Genomic DNA, 20759 nt, shown 5'->3' on the forward strand with positions numbered 1-20759 from the left:
CAACGCCTCCCACGTTGTTGGCTGCCTGCCTATATAAGACCGTCCGTCGCTCTGGTCTCTACATTCCCTTCCTTGGTTCGCCACGGGATTCACGTCTCCCTACTGATAACTACAGCCTTTTGGTTTAATCCACGCCTTCTCCGCTGTTTTATTGTTTGTTTATTACAATTATAGTTATTGTATAGGTATTTTACACTTACTTTACATTGCTCAGGTACCCATTTCCTTTATCATTCCAACCCCCATTACCATGTCTATCGAGATGATCACTATCGATCAAAGAACTGTCACTTACCGAGTGGTTTCCATGCTCGGAGATACCACCTTCCTTTTTCATTCTCTTTGTTACATATTGCACAGCCATATCGGGCTCACTCTTGATATCCGGGGGAAGATTCTGTCTTATGTATTGAATGACTGGGACAGGTTCAAGGTGTGGACTGATGATGGTACAGGAGATAATTATACTACACAGGAGCACTAGAAGAGTGAAATGCTTAAGCCCTTCACCTATGGTTCTGCATGTGAGTTGATGGCTGCCGCTGAATTGTTGGTTGTAAACTTTCAAGTGTACGAAATGGCCAAATATTTTACACCTTTCGACAACCGCCAGTGCCTCTTAAACATCTTAGATTGACAGGTGACGATTTCAGTAGTGGACACTTTGATGTTTATGAATGTTTAAACTCTCAAAAGCTGGATGTTATTTTATCAATGAAACCAGTTGTGTGCTTACAATGCTTGACAGATGCCAAATGTCAATTCAACAAAACAAATCCGGCAAATAATGTCGTAATTGAAACAAACCATGAAACTCAAAACGATTATGACAGCAGCAATCCAAGCTGTGACATTTGAGACAAGATTACTGTTCACATAGCCAACTGCAAGTTACATGCTCAAGAGTAAGCTCAGCGCACAGCTTGGTCATGTTACAACCGGAGGGCCGAACTGACAACATGGTATACAAAGAGATCCTTAACAAATAATTATTTGCATATTTTCCCTCAGTTTAAAAAGGTTTAATTTTCTTCTTAATAAAAATTTTAATGCAGTTCTTTGCCGCTGCGAAGCGTGGGTATTTTGCTAGTATATATATATATATTGTGAACGATACGGGGCGCTTTCGCTCCCTTGAACCCCTGTCCACGACTCCAGACACCAGGTAAAAGTCCTCAAGTTGACTTTATTTTGTCGCCACAGTGCACAAAGCACACTCTCCACCACAATACTCATTAAATCACAATAATACAATCCTCCAGCTCCCAGACGCATTGCCACCCTTCCACCCAGCTCAGCTCATTGTCTGTGAGTTCCCAAAGTCCTTTTATACTCCCTGACCCGGAAGTGTTCTCAATCCCCAGTCCATGTGATCCTCAATCACTTCCGGGTCAGGTAAAAGTTCTTTTCTTCAACCCGGAAGTCCGTCGCTCTTCCTGTGACGAACCTCCGGGTCACAGGGCACGAAGAAGCCCTCAGTCCTCCCTGCAGCTCCCTCCTGTGGTCCCCACGGCATCCAGCAGGGCTTTGCATAAAAACTCCAATGTCCATATGCCCTGCTGGTCTTCTGGGGACCTCCACGCTGCAAGGAGGGCTCCACCTGGCGGCTTGGGGGTATTGGCCGGGATAAATGGCCGGCCATCCATCACAGTATCCCCCCCCCAGCGACGAATTATTATTCAGAGCGGCCTGCCCCGAGAGGGAAGTCTTCCTCCAAGAGGACGTCCTGGTTGAGCCTTGATTAAAACGAACATCTTGGTCCCTGGAGAACCTAGGGGGAATATTATTCCAAATTGACAGTTCCACCAAATATGGCCCAACCTTCGGCACCCGTAGCACTGCCTCTGTCCTCCTGGTATTCTTCCCCTACGGGACTGAAAACAATAAGGAAATGTTAGGTCCGCCCCTTTTGCTGGGAGAGAAACCCTGCCGCCTCTACTGGTGCTTTTTCTCTTTTTGTTTCTTTCCCTTTCTTGTCAGGAGACCCCCGGTTTATTTTCGGGATCTCCTGCTTGATCTGGGGCTTGTCCACAGTCTGAGTCTCTCTACTAAATGAAGAGAGCCCCTTTACTGTCTGCACCCCTCTTGATTTACAAATTACGGCGCGGCGCTTCAGGGCTGCCTCGCTCCGGGAGTCAGCACTGTCTAGCTGCCCCGGATCGATTAGCCCTTCCGCCGACCACTCGGTTAACGTACCGACCTCTCTTGTAGGGTACGCCATGTATTGGCACCCGCTACTTATTAAACGCGGGCCCGGATCACACCGCGTCCCTCTATTATGTACAATACGGGTCTCGCTTACCTTTATCGCCGCATCATTCATTACGGGAGGCTCCCCACCAAATCGCCGCTCGTAGGCCCTCACCTTCTCCAACGGCTCTCTGGCTGCCGCTCCCAAATCCCCGACGATCTTTTCAATGGTCGTCAGGACCTGCAAGACACTCGCTATGGGCTCGATTAGTTTTTCGAGCTCCCGCAAGTTTAAATAATTATTCATTTCGACCGGCAGAACACTCACTTCCTTGTTCGTGTTACCTGCCGACCGGGAGCCAATGAGCACGCCCGCTTCAGGCACGTGCTCTGACAGGTCTCGCGGAGGCTTCTGGGACTTGGAGTTCTCAGAGGGTCGAGTTGCCGTCTGTCTTTAATATTTTTTCGACATCCCGATCAGCTACTTCCCGACCCTCCTTACCTTCTTGTGGGTTGAGTGATGCCTCGCTCGCCTCCCCCTTCCCCTTCGGAAAGACCAAGTCCATTCCTTCGGGCTCGAAGGTGCAAACAGCAGGACGCGGAGCTCCTCCTTCCCAGAATGCACGGGTTTGCTACCGTGTCCCTCGTCGGCTGCCATCATGCGGAAGTCGACTTCTAGGCGCTTTGGCTTCGACAGGAGAAGGCCGTCGTCTTCGGGGCAGTCTCCTTTTCCCCTCGGAGCCTCCAGGTGGTCATCTCCAAGGTACATGCACGGGACAAGGTGAGAAACAATAAACGGATTTTTAACGTCGTTCCCGGCACGTACCTTAGAGGGATCGTTGCTTCCTGGAGGTTTCTCCGGACTTGTAAGGCCTCTCCTTAACTCCTCCCGAGCGTCGGCCATTGCACCTACGGCACTCCCGCTGGCGTTGTCGCTTTGCTTGCCCTTCTTCTTTCCCATTTTGGACACGGTTTTTTCGGGTTTTGGCGATGCTGTGGTGATTCCTGATTCCGTAGTCTTCTCGGGGTTCGTTACCCACAGAAATATTTTATTCAGGTCCTCTGCAAACGACGCTAGAGTATCCTGCCGACTACGCCAGATGTGAACTTGGCCCGGACACAGACAGGCGGACATGTTGTTTAAAACCACCACACGTTTATTAAACACAATATTTACAATAATAGGTCACTAAGACCCCAGTCCATTGGTCACAAAGACCTAGTCACATGCACAAACCCCAAACCAATCACAGTCCTGGCCACAATGCCTTGTCTTCGGGCCACCTCCACAGCTCCTCTTGCCTCGTCCTCCTTCCACCCGACTCTAGCCTCGAATGAATGGAGACGGCCCCTTTTATAGAGGTCCCGGATGAGCCACAGGTGTTCCTGGCATTCCTCCGTTGGCCACGCCCCAGCATGGCGGAAGTGCCGGCTGTCCTCCCGCCTGCTCTCCGGGCGCAGTCATAAATCTTCCCCCCAGCACTTCCTGGTGTGGCGGAAGTGCTGCGACAACAAGTCTCCAAGACATCGGGGCGCCTCCTGGCGGTGACAACGGGCCCCTACAGGGAAAGGCTTCCATGCCTTTGACCCGTGGCCCCCAAAGCAACCCGGAAGGCAAACCCCACGTGATCCAGGCAGGGCTCTGACCCTCTTCCGGTCCCTCCTGGCGTCCCGGCGGGTCATGGCCCCTGGCATCCCTGACAATATATATATATATATATATATACTGTAAATATATATATATATATATATATATATATATACCAGCAACACTCATTTTCTTTTTACTTCTCCAAACGCGGGTATTTTGATATATATATATATATATATATATATATATATATATATATATATATATATATATATATATATATATAGATAGATATATAAATATAGATATACTGTATATATATATATAGATATATAGATATGACAACAACACTCATATCAAAGACAAAACAATTACATTAACAATCATGTTACGTTATTTTTAAAATTTTTCCTTTTTTTTTTTTCACGACTTCTTTAACACACTAATTCTCCGCTGCGAAGAGCGGGTATTCTGCAAGTCATTAATATTTATAAGGTAGTTCCCCAAGACTATCTAATTTTGGAAGTAGATAAAATTCTGGGGTGTAATTCTAAATATGGCGGCACGGTGGCACAGTGGTAGTGCTGCTGCCTCGCAGTTAGGAGACCTGGGTCCTCCCTGCGTGGAGTTTGCATGTTCTCCCCGTGTCTGCGTGGGTTTCCTCCGGGCGCTCCGGTTTCCTCCCACAGTCCAAAGGCATGCTGGTTAGGTGGATTGGTGATTCTAAATTGGCCCTAGTGTGTGCTTGGTGTGTGGGTGTGTTTGTGTGTGTGTCCTACGGTGGGTTGGCACCCTGCTCAGGATTGGTTCCTGCCTTGGGCCCTGTGTTGGCTGGGATTGGCTCCAGCAGACCCCCGTGACCATGTGTTCGAATTCAGGGGGTTAGAAAATGGATGGATGGAATTCTAAATATACTGTGAGACTTCTGAACTCTTTTGAGACCCTCCCAATGAGACAACACGCAGAACCACAACTTGCCGAAGCGTGACTGGCATGTCTGTTAAGGGTTCCTTGTCTGTCACCAAGGCGAACAACTACAAGCTGACCATTGCCACACTCAAAGCATCGATCACCCAATGGGTAATCTAGGGAACATTATAATTTAGTCACTGATCTGACTCTGACGCTGCCTGTTTGCTGTGTCTGTGTATAGTAGAATAGTAGATCACGCTACAATAAATAACCTTGCTGTTCCTGTTTCGAAGAAGAATAAAGAAGATTTTGCTAAAGTTCTTAGACTCAGCCTCGTCTTTGGCGTGCAAGACAGCGACTCACGTGTCACAGGAATTCTGAAAAAATAAGAATATATTGTTAATGTATATTTTTAAGCTTAGATAAAGTGACCAGTGTGTGTATGCTTGTAAGAATATGTAAAATGTAAGCTTGGGACATTGAGATGAACGTGTTTTATTTTTATCCAAAAGTAACTTAATCAACAATCAAGCTTTGACTAATGCAATATCTTACATAAGGCAGGGTTTTATTGTGAAAAGGGACAGTCAGCAAAACCCTATAATTTCAAAGGATTTTAAAAAGGCACTGCCAGGGAGACATCATAACTGCCAAGACTAGGAGAGAGAGAAACAACTGCCAAAGAGAAGACCACTTGGTCAGACTTGGCCACTTCCAGAGTGCCACTTCGCTGCCAAGCATTATGCCTGGTTTAAGAAAGCAAAAACTGCAACAACCAAAGCCATAGCCACCTAAAATGAAGCTTGCTGTGTGTCCTGATTTGAATTGTTCAGGTTGCTTGTTTTCATATCTAACATTTAAACCTGGTTTTTCCTTCAAATAAACATAATTAATGATTGAAATAGTTTAAGCATTTCTTTGCTAAAATTTTCTTTTTTTTTACTGACATTTAGCAATGACCATTGATTGTTAATAAAACGAACTGTGTCCATTTACGTATTGTACTGTCAGGGGTAGTAATTAACCCATGGCTTCTGTTAGACTATGTAGCCCTTTCAAAGGTAGCCATCTGGATATGAAAGCCCAACAGGAGTAGCCATTCTTGGCTTTTGCTCAGGTATTCTTAAGTGCAGCCCTTTCAGGGAAGTAATCTGAAGATGGATCGACAAACAAGTGTATCCCGGCAGGAATGCCTCGTGAGTGGAATGGCTTCTAGCCCCTGTTTATCGAATTTGAGGTAGTTAGCTTTGGCCAGTGTTGAGTTGAGATATTCTTGCTTTGTATTTGAGCTTATCTGTGCTGAGTGAATGTTGAATAATTAGTTTTGCAGGACATATATTTGAATCAAAGCTACCAGTTTATGCATTTCAGTATTAATTTGTCCACCAATACAAAAAGAACTATAGAGGTTAATGTGCCTATCCTGGACACTCATACACCACAAAACAATGGCACATCACAAACTTTTGTAGTAATGATGCATTGCGTTTTTCATTCCAACAAATGGTACATCAGAAACATTTGTAGTAATAAAATGCCTTGCAATTTTAATTCCAACAGATGGCACATCACAACCATTGGCACTGCTTTCACAGATTTAATACTAAATACCATATAACATAGACATGTCCCTAGATGGACACACAGATTAACAAACACACAGAGACACGTCATTTTATTAAGGTGGATTAAGTAAGAATTGTTGACCATACTGTTTGTTTTGCACATGTGTTAAAAGATTTGCCAGGATGCAGTCCTTTTGGAGAGAATATTAAATATTAGCACTTGATGTACAACAAGTTTAGTACACCAGTTAGGCTGATCAATTAAACACAAAGCCATTTTGGCCTTAACAGAAAACTGAGAAGCATGGACTTTACACCGTAAGCACTATCTAGTGGTATAACCTTTCATACTGCATGCTGAACTTAAGCAAAAGCATACAGATATTTTGCATCCAAGTACAAAAGCAAAAGTTTCCATTTTCCAGGAATGGGCGTACAAAGCAAAGTGTTGAATCTGAGTTAAAGAGGGGACTCAAAAAATATGCGTACAGACAATAGCACAGGAGTAGAGTGAAGTTATCAACTGTGCTGCTTGGTATCGTATGTCTACAGTCTTGTTAATCTGTCTGATGACTGGCATTGTGCTGAGTTGATCTAGATGCTTATTTCCGGCATTTATTCTGCAATCGTGCACGTGATTTTGGAATTTTTATTTGCAAGATGAAAACATACACTTCATTATCATTGTTAAAAATACCTCTTCTTTATGTATTAAATTCTAAACATACAGCATGTAACCAATGATTTGAAATACTTTGCTGCTCTTCTAAACACCTCACTGGATCCCTAATGAATGGGTTTGGTGTAACTAGACGTATCATGGTTATTGTACATAAAATATCAGAAGAAGCATTGTTTGACAAAAGAATGTTTTGACTTGAAATAATGCATTCACTTACTTACTTTCACTGAATGGCGGACTAACTGTTTGCAGAAGTGGCATTATTGCATGACCAGAATCGGCACTTTTCTATGAAGTGTGGTTTAGAATAAATGCCCTTAAAGAAAACATTAAAGCATGATATGTCTGAACCAAAGCTTACTTAGTAGTGCTACAAATATTGGAGCTCTCTTTATGTGTATGTTGAAAGTTAATAACTGTAAAAGTTCTAGAGTTATTGGAAGAAAACTATTTGTCCTTTCATTTTCACAGGAAAGGGAAAGAGTTTTATTCTAAATCTCTTACTGCTTATGACTGCAGACACTGATGAAGAATATCAGGAATATATCAAAAACAATGAAGGCATTCTTCCATTAACACAGGTATGCTATCTAACTATAAAATGTTTCCTACCAAAAGCACCTTATATGTTTTGCATGGAAGAGATGCTGAATTAAGAATACTGTAGCTTTTCTTTCTTAAAAATCTCTATATATAAATGTATTTATATATGTACAGTATATGTGTATGTGTATATATATATACTAGGGGGTTCCTCCCTGCTTGCTTCGCTCACCAGCCATTTTGTGTCTCTGCCGCTGATGTTGTGAAGAGGGGGGCTGAACACACCCCAAGGAGACGCAATCGCTCCTCCAAAACCCCCTCTTAAACGGTGATACAATGGAAAACAAATTTTTATCTCCTCTTTGCTCAATCATCCGCTGGCTGCATGTGCATTTCGTGGGGCACTTCGAACATTTAAAAGCCTGTACAGCAGCTGTCTTACTCTTTGTACCGGGAGTGGTTAAATCTTTTGGCACCAAGTTCCGTCTTACTAGACGTGAGTTCTTGTTATTTTTTAGTTTATATTTTAAAAATGGAATAAGAATCTGAAAATCTAACATTAAACATCACATTAAAGTTTGATAAATTCTGGAAAGAATGATATCAAACATACAGTATATATATATGTAGGTTTTAAAATAAGCCAGATTTAAAGTGTGCTAAGAACATGACATAAAAATGTCACCATTGCACGTTTAGGCTTAGGGTTATATATATATATATATATATATATATATATATATATATATATATATATATATATATATATATATATATAGTGAAAAATCAGCCCTGAAACAGATAGACCGACACCCAAAGTCCAAAACACACACGTTTATTTTCTTCCCAATCTTTAGCACAACACATTGCACCCATAATGCTCAGTCCTTTCACTTCTTCTCTCTTTATTGCTTCCTCTACTCCTCTCCTCGTAAGGTCCGTCCTCTGCCTCCCGACTCCGGCTCCCCAAATGGAGTGAGGAGGCCACTTTCATACTGCACCCAGAAGTGCTCCAGGTACTCCCTGATCATCATCTGGCAGCACTTCCAGGGTGTGGCAGAAGTGCTGCAGACCCAGGCTCCGGAGCTGTTCAGGCACCTCCTGTCGGTGGCCACAGGCCCAAGTAGGGTTGAGCTTCTAAGCTCCAAGCCTGTGGCCCTGATACAAACAGGGGGCTGCCCTCTTGTGTCCCAGGGGAGGTACTGCTGTTGGCATGTCCTCTCTCCAAGTCCTCTTTTCAGAAGGTTGTGCCGATAATATATATAAACACCTCATCATCCAAAACTTTACCCTTTGTCTATGTGGATGGGAACTATTTTCATCCACTCTGTTCTTCAACCCTTTAATGTAAGTTAAACTTTATTTCCATTCTCCAAACCTTTGAAATTCTTGGTTTACTCTGTGTATTACATTCCACACATTTTTTGATGAATGGCTCAACAGTAGAGGCACTATGTTTCTGATTTTACTTATTTTTCATCATGGAATTAACCTTTATCATTTTTTAAGAAAATAAATATTGGTCATGTAAATTACTTGCCAATAATGTCATAAGATAATACATTTCCTTATTAATGTGACAGATGTTTATAAAATGTCACATTTGAAGTCCAAATTTAAAGGATATTGTATAAATGCCACACAAAACTGTGTTCAAAAGTTAAGTACTTTCTTTAAGTTTTTTTTTTAATTTTGCATGTTCTGGTGCCTTACAAGTGAGGGTATAGGGTATGAACGATAAGTTTAAAAACTTACCAAACATGTCAATTTTTCAAGCTAAGACAGCTGTTGAATATTCATCGTGCCTTCTGTGTTTCTGATCATGTTTGTGAACACAGAAGGAATCTGGAAATAATCATTTTATCGTATTTTCCTAGTACTGTTTTTTCTTCGTGGTAGGGATACATTTTCTATTTGCTTGTGCAAATTCTTCCGTAAATATGGAATTGAATCAAAACAAAACCAACCACGTGGCAGAAAAACGTTACTGTGATTTGGTCTGTCAGGAGGAGCCACACCCTGGAGGGAAGGTGAAAGGTTGTTGCACAGGAAGACTAAGTCTGAATATCTGAATCTCACAATTTTCATGTTTATTGGTTCAAAAATGACATGAATAAACTATTTTACATGTGTGTCTAATCGCAAGACGTGGATTAATACTTACCAACTGTCTTTGTTTAAAAAAATGAGCATATTTGGTACGTTTTTAAGATTTTCATCTGTACCTCATAGACTGCAATATAAAGCGCCAGTGCAGGTAAGGTATTTTTTAAAATGCATTTTAAACGATTAACTTTAGAACACAATTTCGCATGGCAAATGCAAATATTGCGTGTTTGTGAAGAAATACGACTTGAAAAATACCAAACTTATCCTTTAAGTGTCCTACTTGCTGCAGGCTGTAAAATTGTTAAGCAACTGTCTGTTCATTTACTGGAGCTTGTCTCACTTTCTGACATACATTAGTAGTAGTAGAGTGTTCGCCATTATGGATGCAATGAGAAGTGAAGCAATATAACAGCATTTATTCGTCAGCTGAACAGATTACAATATGCAATCTTTTGAGGCAGATTTGGCCCCTTCTGCTTTGAAAGCTTGCATATTGTAATCTGTTCAGTTAGCCAATAAAAGGTGTAATTTTGCTTAATTTGCCTAATTGACATACACTGGTAACATTTAGTTGATAAACAATGTAACATCATGCATTTGCCTGTGTGAGTATCACTAGGATATTATGGTAACTGAAATACAAGTCGCCCAAGCACATTTAGGTAACATTATCAGAAATGCAGCACCTGCCTTACTGTAGCTTGTGGTCTGCCTGTTTTTCCTTTCATTCAGATCACGTTGGATAATAGTGTTACAGGGTACTTTTTTTGCAGCTGGTGACATCCTGGCCATAGAACAGTGAACAGTGATAGCCCCACACATTACTTGCAAATTCAATGTTCAGGCATTGTGCGTGCTTTTTAGTAAATTTCATTGACAATAACAAAAAAAAAAAAAAAAATTTTTTTAAATATTATTGTACATTTTTATAAAATAAGTGATTTGTAATAAAATAGAAAAAATAAGCAGAAAGATTATTTATGACCTGCCACAATCTTTAATACTGAAGTCAATGTTATGTTTTTTTGTTTCCCTCTGTTTCATTAATCCTCGCCTCTACCAGGAGCATCTTATGGGAAATGCAGAAATGATACCAGATGTTGTAAGTGTTTTAATTTGGTTTTGCTTAATATTACTAGCATGTAATCATCTGATTGTGACTAGCTTAATTATAATAAAGATATGTTTCATTATTAATCTAGCAAAATTTACATTTGTCATTCTCTGAGCAAATGGGTTCATAGGATAGTGAATCATGTAACGGTTTCCTTCAAAATGTCCTGGATCATAATGAGATTCCTTCTGTAGCTTTTACATTACATTGGCACTATAGTACTGACATTCAAAATGGTTGAAGCTATTGTACAGGGTGGTGCAGGGAAATGGGAAATTTTGAATTATGTTCAATGCACGAATAAACACATTACAAAATATATTTAATGATGAAATTTATTGTACAGGGTATGCAATTAATGATGGTAATCAATATTCATTCAATATTCATTTTATGTTTTGAAGAAAACATCACGAAGGTGTTGTCCATTTTTCCATATACATTCTGACAGCCTGTTGTGGAACTTCTGCATTGCTTGACATAACATGTCAAGAGGAATGCCAGTGATTTCCTCTTCAATCCTCCTTTTTAGTTCAGCAATGGTTACAGGGCATGTGCAGTACACTTGGCTTTTAAGATGTCCCTACAGAAAAACATCTGGGGATCTCGGAGACCATGGAATGTCGCTGTTGAGTGAAATGACACGCCTTCCAAACAATCGTCGAATAGTTGCCATTGATTTTCCGGCAGTATGCAAAGTGGCTCCACCTGGGGACTTCTTTTTTAAGAACCCTTTTCTTTGAAATTATACACCCATGTTAAAATCACACGGATTGTGTGGAACACGATCATGATGTCCTAACTAGTAATGATGCCGAAATTCCCTTTGCGCAGCAGTCACACTATCACCATTCTTATAAAAGGCTTTTACAGTGAATGTTCGTTGCGCACCACTCCACTGCTCCATTCTAACTAATGACAAGGGGTTCTCAACGAGGTTGCATTGATCCCCAAACAACTGCCGATGCCCTAGGGTCACCAACACCTTGTTCCAAAATTTCCCATTTCCCTGTACAACCCTATACAATTAATATATATAACTTGATTATTTTTCTACAGTATCACATGATATACAGTATCTAAACCTACGGCTACAAAGACTTTACTGGCGCTCTGCCCCAACTTGTATTTTGTTTCATTTTTTGGAATTTAATAATTTATTTTATACTTATCCTTTTATATATAAATACGCATAAATACGCGCATTCTTTAAGTTCCAGTCTGATCACTGGGACATTGAGCCATTTGAATGTTGTTGGCCTGGCCTGTAATCTTAATTTTTTCATTTTGCTTTTTTATATTTTATTTTTTTTTTCCTAAGGGAATTTTTTTTTAGTTGAAGCTTTTTGGCTTTGTGAGAATCTCCCTTTTGGTTGTTTAATTATAAACAATTTTAATTGGACTTTACTGATTCCAAAAAAGTTGTTTAAGTTGTTTTCCTTTTGGGAGAGGGTGGAGTATTTATTATTTCATTCAAAACTTTTCTCTTAGGTCCATCTTTTTTCCCTGAAGAGAATAGCTTTGTTTTTGTTAATTGCTTATTTAATTCCATTAGCACATTTGTGATGTTTTGATACAGTCAACCTAACCACTGTATTTAATTTTGAAGCGTTCATGCTTCTTTTTCTTTCATCTTGTAATCAAACCATAACAATAGTAACACTGATACATCAAACTGCAAACTAGAATCACCTAACACTAGGGTGACAAGATGTCCTGCTTTTAATAAATGCACACAAAACTCTATGGACCCCACCTCCAGCTCTTGGATATATTATACATTTTTACAATTAGCATAAAGCTTCAAACTCTACATCTACCGTGTTGTGGGTTGTGTCCCATTTTGGAACTATGAAAATCCCATTTTGATCCCAAAGGGCTGCAATGGTTGCAGAATTTCATTCTAAACCTTTTAATAATTAGTAAACAGTTTTTTGGTGCTAATTAACTTTTTTGCCTTAATTTTAATTGTCTTAGCTTTTAAGACTCAAAACTCATAGTTGCTTCTTTTTTCCTTCATTGTCAGCCAAATAATAATGAGATACAAAAGAAGCCAACTCATGACCATCTAACCTGTGTCCATTGTACAATATCTGAAAATAAAGAAAGATGAAGTTCTCAGTAGATCTTCACCAGAATGAGAATACCAAAAGGCCATTGAATTAAATAATTGGTTTAATTAACAACAAGAATCACTTTCTTCTAATTAAAAAAAAAAAAACGGTTGCAGTGATATTGGTTGGAGTTGGACGTCCCAGCTTAACTGGTCATATGTTGTCTCGCTTCACATCTCATTTCTGTTTGGATGCAGATTAAGGAAAAATGAAGCAATTCAGGGGAACAAATCTTAAAAAGAGTGCAATTAAAATGAATGTGAAAGAAGTAAATTAATTATAGAAATTGGTTACTGATTAAAAAAGTTTTAGGAAGGAAGATCTGTAGCCACTGCGGTCTTCCACAATCAAAGCTGAACACCCCTGTAGTAAGCCTGCCTAACAAGCGTGCCATAGAGTGGGGCTCTTGTTCAGAATGCAGACGCAACTTGGTTGTTTCACAATAATTAAGATAAGGCATATATAGGTATAAAGTTTCATATTTCTGTTATCATTTTAGCCCTAAATTAGTGACTTAAAATCAGGGACCCATTTTATTGACCTTAAGGTTAGTGTAAGAGCCAATCTTAGAAAGTTAAAGTTCTGAGTTTAACTCAGAACTTTAACTTTCTAAGATTGGCTCTTACATTTCCGGCCCCTAATTGGCTATGCAGGAGCGGAGACAATTACTTTACTTTACTTCAATATGAGCCAATTACTTTTACATTAACTATTCATTTCAAATCATTAGCAATAACACTGCAAACAAACATTTTTAAAAATTTCATATTTCAAACATTGGCTGTTTCTTGAAGTAGGCACAGTTTATTCACGGGTCTGTCCAGTGTGCTGGTTTTGGTCTGCACACAAACTCTTCTGACTGCTCCTTTGGCATCTGGCATTGTCTTGATGACTCGACCCATTACCCAGGAATTGCGAGGTGTAGCTTTATCTACAATTAGAACAACGTCCCCTGGTTCAAAATTTCTTCTTGGTGCAAGCCACTTTTGACGTTTTTGAAGTATTGGCAAATACTCTTTTGACCATCTTTTCCAAAACAAATCGGCCATGTATTGAATTTGTTTCCAGCGTCTTCTTGGGTATGGTTCATTTTCTGAAATGAGTTTAGGTGGTATTTCAGGTTTTGTCTTCAATAATAACAAGTGATTGGGTGTGAGTGGTTCCAAATCATTTGGATCATCTGATGTCTTCGTAAGGGGTCTGTTATTGAGTATTGATTCCACTCTACACATCATTGTAGGAAGGTTTTCATCATCGAGTGTTTGTTGGTTTAGTGTTGAATTTAAGATCTTTCTTATGCTTCTGATTTGTCTTTCCCACACTCCACCTTGGTGAGAGGCTGATGGTGGATTAAAAATCCATTTGATTTGTTCTTGCATCATGGCGTCACTGATTTTTTTGTGTTCTAGTTTTTTAATAGCTTCTCGTAGCTCTCTTTCTGCTCCGACGAAATTTGTTCCATTGTCTGAGCATGATTTTAACTTGTCCTCTTCTATCCATAAATCTGAGTATTGCTTGGATACAAGAATCAGTGTCTAAGCTATGTGCGATCTCTATGTGCGCAGCTCTGGTTGTTAGACATGTGAAGATTACTCCGTACCTCTTGACTAGACTTCTTCCTCTTTTGACTAGGAAGGGACCAAAATAATCAACTCCAACATTAGTGAACGGTGGTTGGTTTGATGCTAGGCGATCTTCTGGCAAATCTGCCATTTTTTGCTCACCTGCTTTCGCATTGTATCTTCTGCATGTTGTGCACTTTGAAATTATTTTTCTGATAGCTGAATTTGCTTGAGGTATCCAGTATTTCTGGCGTAATTGTGTGAGCACATAATTGCGCCCACAATGTCCGACGCGTTTATGAATGTGTTGCAATATGAGAGTAGCAATATGTGAATGCTTGTGTAAAATTGCAGGATGTTTAGCTTCTTCGGGCATTGCAGCTTTACAGAGTCTTCCTCCAACTCTTAATATTCCATCTTGTATGATCGGGTCGAGTTTATAGATTTGACTGTTCTTTTTAACACAAGTCTTTTCTTTAGAGCTTTTAATTCTTCTGGAAATTCTTGCTGTTGACTTAGACGGATAAGCTCTGTTTCAGCTTTAACTAAATCATCTAGAGAAATTGTACTTGGTTTTAAAGACCATTTATATTTTTTCATGTGTTTTGTGATGAGTGATTCTTGTTCTTTTGGATTACCTTTAGTCTGACTGGTTTCTAGTTGAAATGTTTTTCTTTCATTTCTTAAGTGCAGCAGTAAGTCTTTAAACTTGAGAAACCAAGCTACTGCTTTCTTCAAGCGATGCCAATCTGAAATGTAAGTGATTAGTTTGTTGATGGATTCGGTCGCCTCTTCTTCTCTTGTCATGTTAACTGCACAAATTTTAATTTCTGGATCATCTTCTAACAGTGAATCATTCAGTTGATCTGGTCTTTTGGCCACTCACGTTCTGACTTCAATAAGAAATTTGGACCATGTGACCATGTGGTGTTCTTGAGAAAGTTTTCTATGTTCAGCCCTCTAGAGCTTGATCAGCCGGATTAAGGACAGATGTGACATACCTCCACTGTGAAGGTTGTGAATGATCTCTGATCACGGAGATTCTGTTTGCGACAAAGGTCTTGAATCGAGTGCTTTCGTTTGAGATGTATTTTAGCACCGTGGTGCTGTCAGTCCAAAATGTAGATTCTTGTAAAGGCATTTGAAGCTCACCTTTAAGCATTTTGTCCATTTTTACTGCCACGACGGCTGCTGTCAGCTCCATTCTTGGAATCGTGACCTGCTTCAATGGTGCAACTCTTGACTTGCCCATCAGAAATGAACAATGCTTTTGCCCTCTTCATTGGTTAAGACAAGGTAGGTGACAGTGCCATATCCATCTTCACTAGCATCTGCAAAATGGTGCATTTGTGCTGTCTTTATGGTTCCAAACCGGTAGGTTTGAAGCATCTGTTCACTTTATAGTCTGTAAGTAACTTCAAATCATCCATCCATTTTTCCATTTCTGAATGTGTTTAACTTCTACTTCTTCATCCCACCCACATTTCTCTTTACATAAGTCTCTTAAAATAAGCTTTGCTGGCAATAAAGCAGGTGCTAGAAAACCAAGTGGATCATAAACTGAGCTAACAACAGACAGATACCACGCCTTGTAGCGGGCTTGTTTTGTAACTTAATTGAAATTTGAAACTGTCAGTTTCTGTGCACCACTGGATGCCCAGGGCACGCTCTGTGGGAAGGAGACTGTGGCTCAAATCTAAGTCCTTTTGTTCATGAGCTCTGTCTTCTTCAGGTATGGACAATAAAACTGCTCTGTTGTTACTCACCCACTTAGTCAAATGGAATCCCCCTTTGAGGCATAGAGCTTGGAGGTCCTTTGCCAGCTTTATTGCTTGTTCTTCTGTAGTCACTGACCTTAAACAGTCATCCACGTAGAAGTTATTGAGAACGGTGTTAACAGCTTCCTCAGGAAATGTATCTCTGGCATCTTCGGCTGTTCTATGTAAAGCATAAGAAGCACAACTGGGTGAAGAAGTAGCACCAAAAGATGTACTGTCATTTTGAATTCTTCTAGGTCTTTACTTAGATTACCTTCAGGCCACCATAGAAAACGTAAAAGATCTGTGTCTTTATCTGGTATCTTAACTTGGTAGAACATTGACTTAATGTCTGCCATTAAAGCTACTGGCTCCTTTCTGAATCTTGTAAGGACACCAATGAGTGTGTTAGTTAGGTCAGGGCCTTTAAGTAATTGTTCATTAAGTGAAATCCCCTGGTAGGTGGCTGTGCAGTCAAAGACTACTCGAATCTTATTTTTCTTTGGATGATACACACCATGATGTGGGATGTACCACACTCTGCCTTCATTACAATTCAGGTTTTTTTTGTGTACTTTAACAGCATAGCCATTGTCTATAATGTCTTTCATGAAGGCTTTATAGTCTTCATGGAAACCTGAATTTTTGCTCAATTTTCTTTTGAGTCCAATAGCACGCTGTTCAGCAATGCAGCGGTTATTCGGCATTTTAAGTGATTCATCCTTCAAAGGCAAATTTAAACAATAGTGGCCACCTACCAGTCTTGCAGATTCTGAAGCTATGCGCATGAACTTGATGTCTTCCTGTGACATTTCCTCTTTTTCCTCACAGTTGCGCTCTGGAAAATCTGTGTTATACTGTTGCAGCAGCATATCTTCAATTTCTGTTATTGAGACACGATTGATTGAATGTTTAGGTGTCTTACCACTTTGTTTTGTGAGGTCGTCTATCTCTTTGTATGGTCCACCAACCACCCATCCAAGTGCAGTCTTCATAGCGTGAGGTCCACCTCTTTGGCTAGGTATGATTCGTGACTGCTTGAAGATTTCTGGATAGTTGATTCCTATTAAAAGATCAACTTCAGAGTCAATACGAGATAGACGTACCTCTTTAAGATATGCCCACTTATCGATATCTTCTTGTAGTGGAATGCTTTCTCTGTTCACTGGAATGGAGACCTGTGTGAAGACCTTTGGCAAATCAATATATTTAACATCATTGAGACCACAGACTTGTAAATCTGATAAAACAGAACATTGGGTTAGCATTTTTGAATCATCATCGTAATTACTCATAGTTTTGAGGAATACTTGCGTCCTTTTCCTTGAAGGCTCAGTTGTCTCTGGAGCTTTCAGTGCAAATTGTTACTGTACTGCCGAGGTCTATAAAGGCGTATGTTTCTACATACCTTTCACTTTTCTTGGATTTTACCTTAACAGGAACTACTTGCAGTGCACATTCTTCTCCAGCCCCTGTAAAGGTACAAGTTCCAGTTTCGGTTTCTGTTTCAGTAGATGTTGCCACACTAGCCGTAGCTTTTAGTACTGCTCCACTGTCCCCTTGAATGTGCAGGATATCTGGGTGCTGTAAGGAACATGTCTGACATTTCATTCTCTCTTTACAATTCTTACTTAGATGACCCTGTTTGAGACAGCGAAAACATAAACCTTTAGATTTTAAAAATCTATTCTTTCTTTATGTGGCAATTCTTTGATTTTTTTACATTCGGCAAGAATATGCAAATCACTGCAAAATGCACAAGGTTTTTTAAATGCACATGTATTTTTGACAGAGATTCCTTGAGTATCTTTTTGGGCTTCATCAGAAATATTGGTGGTGAAAATACTTCCTGATCTTTGTCCGTACTTCTGAGGAGACCTACTTTTGTCAGTTTTTTCTCTTTTCTCTATATTAGTATAATCTTGTGAAACGGCACTATGTACAGGGTCTAAAAGCATTTCAGCTTCGTTACGCAAGAAAACAATTAGTTCAGGTATGCCAGGTCTTGTTTTATTTTCTCGAAGCCTGAAAGCATATCTCATCCATTCGTTTCTTAGAGAAAATGGAAGTTTCCCAAGTACTGTACGCACATTATGACTGTTATTGAATTCTCCACCGTTCCCTGAATCATTCATAGTATTCATGCAAATTGAGAGGAAGTTAGAATAATCTCTCAGAGCCTCTCCATCGTTTTGCTTAATCTGCGGCCATTTTAATGCTTTATTGAGATATGCGTCTGCTACATATTGATGTTTGCTTAATTTAAATAGAATATTAATGTCTTTCATAGTCATAGCTTATGGTATAGTCTTTTCCCCCTATAGTTAACAAGAGATAGAACCTTCTTACTATATCTGAATAACAGTGTGATAATAAGCTCAGTTTGTTTAGAACAGGTCTCATTAATGAGGGACTTGAAAGATCCATTTTAAAGCTTAGGAATGGGATAAGCATACAGTTTTCTGACCGTTTTGAAATGGTTCAGAAATGATAAGTGAGAAGTAACGATTTGTGATGTAACAAGATTAAGCTTAGAATTGAACTTTTCTTAACTTTAACTTTTTCTTTTTTGTTATTTTAACTTTTTCTTTTTGTGTGAATTGTTTTACTTCAAAACTTAACTAAACTCTCAAAAACCAAGATATTTTGTCTGTGGAATCATTTCTACGCGTCAGGCTTTTGTTGAATCCCATATTTTTTTGAGTTGAAGCTGCAGAACTTTGGTAATTTTGGGAAAACGCAGCTACAGTTAGTGTTTGGGTGAGGAGAAGGCCGTCTCAAGTGGCATCCACTTTCTGAACAAGACTCTAAAGTGGTTCTTGAGTTCATTCCTTGGAACCCTTGTGGCCCAAATCATTTCTTCTCTTAATTGGATTTCTACCTTAATTAAGTCATTATTTCCAGTTTTCTATGGTTCGCATACATCCAGAAATTACAAACTGGTTATGCTATATTTTTTAATGAGAATAACAATTTATTCTTTTTTCTTTTAATTTTTTTTTAATGTTTATGCGGCACGGTGGCGCAGTGGTAGCGCTGCTGCCTCGCAGTTAGGGGACCCGGGTTCGCTTCCCGGGTCCTCCCTGCGTGGAGTTTGCATGTTCTCCCCATGTCTGCGTGGGTTTCCTCCGGGCACTCCGGTTTCCTCCCACAATCCAAAGACCTGCAGGTTAGGTGGATTGGCGATTCTGAATTGGCCCTAGTGTGTGTTTGTGTGTGTCCTGCGGTAGGTTGGCACCCTGCCCAGGATTGGTTCCTGCCTTGTGCCCTGTGTTGGCTGGGATTGACTCCGGCAGACCCCTGTGACCCTATTTGGATTCAGCGGGTTAGGAAATGGATGGATGGATGGATGTTCTGGTTACTTAATAAACACACAAATGGGTAACACTGAAGTAATTGCTTCTTTCAGTCATCTCTGCCAAAAATCATGTATGTATTCAGATACACTTCTGAAAATAAACTACACAGAAAAAGTGAATTAAAAAATCAAATAAAGTAAGCGCCTAAAGATACAGAGAAAATGCAAATGTGTGTCAATGTCTCATAAGTGTAAATCTGTAATTATTGCACTTTTCTAAAACATCTTAATAAGTTAATATCAAAGGCATTAAAACTTACAATGAAAAAGACACCTGCGTTCATTTTGTTAACTCCCAAATAAAGACCTAGAGGAGAGAGTTGACATAAATACTACAGTACTCAGTCCTAACTATATCAACTCAGCAGAATATGTCAAAGCACAATGTCTTTTAGCTACCCATACAAAAGCAGGATAATCAATAAATCTGAGCAGAGTGCAGAACAAAAAGGCCAAAACGTCTTCTTTCAGAAATGAAAACTCTTGCTGAATGGCTGATTCCCTTTCTTGCTCAATACTTGGTCCCTAAAATGCGTGGTCTGTAGAAATGCTGTGAAAATGCCAAAACAAATCCATTGTGATTCAGTGTTGTATAGCAGTAAAATATGAAAACATCCAAAGGGTGAAACCTTTTTATAGGCACTGTATTTTGAATGACTGCAAACCAAATAAAGTAATGTCATGAACTGGATATCTCAGTTGAATATACAAATTAAAGACAGCAAGAACAGAGTATGCTATTTCACAACCTCTTTCTAAAACATGTCTGTGGTGTCTTAAAATTTGAAAGTGGCAACAAAAAGAAAAGCCCCAGCATATCCACATTTACATCATTTTTCTTTGTGGGATTCAGTAAATCTACCTTGAGTTTGTAAGCCCTGGCCACCTCTAGTATAATAGATATCTGAACAGCCTTTTCCAACACTTAAATTTTAAATGACCTGGAACCTTAGCTAGAAATGATCAGTAAATTTATAAAATAAAATTTCAAATGACTTAGAACTCTAGCTAGAAATGATCAGTAAAATTATGCACTTTGGTGGTGCAGTGATAGCACTGCTGAGTCAAAGTAAGTAGATGAGTCTTTGCGTCCCAAGTCTACACTGCATAGAGTTTGCATGTTGTCCCTGTGTCTGCATGGGTTTTCATTCAATGTCCAACGACATTCAGGTTAGGTGAATCAGTGACTCTAAATTGGTCCTAATGTGTGTTTGCTTTGTGGTTTGTGTGTTTGTCCTTGTTTGTTTGTTCCTGCCTTGCAC

General features: G+C 39.7%; 1 protein-coding gene across 2 annotated transcripts in view; it reads left to right on the forward strand.

Moving 5' to 3' along the window:
* The window catches only part of LOC120527787, a 43671-nt gene that overhangs the window by 20620 nt on the left and 2292 nt on the right, over nucleotides 1–20759 (forward strand). For both annotated transcript variants that reach the window (XM_039751602.1, XM_039751603.1), the window contains 2 exons: nucleotides 7412–7521; nucleotides 10656–10694. In XM_039751602.1, coding sequence (XP_039607536.1) covers nucleotides 7412–7521; nucleotides 10656–10694 — 149 coding nt within the window. The remainder of the gene's footprint in view (nucleotides 1–7411; nucleotides 7522–10655; nucleotides 10695–20759) is intronic.

Source organism: Polypterus senegalus, chromosome 4, assembly GCF_016835505.1.
Source record: "Polypterus senegalus isolate Bchr_013 chromosome 4, ASM1683550v1, whole genome shotgun sequence".
Classification (NCBI taxonomy): domain Eukaryota; kingdom Metazoa; phylum Chordata; class Cladistia; order Polypteriformes; family Polypteridae; genus Polypterus; species Polypterus senegalus.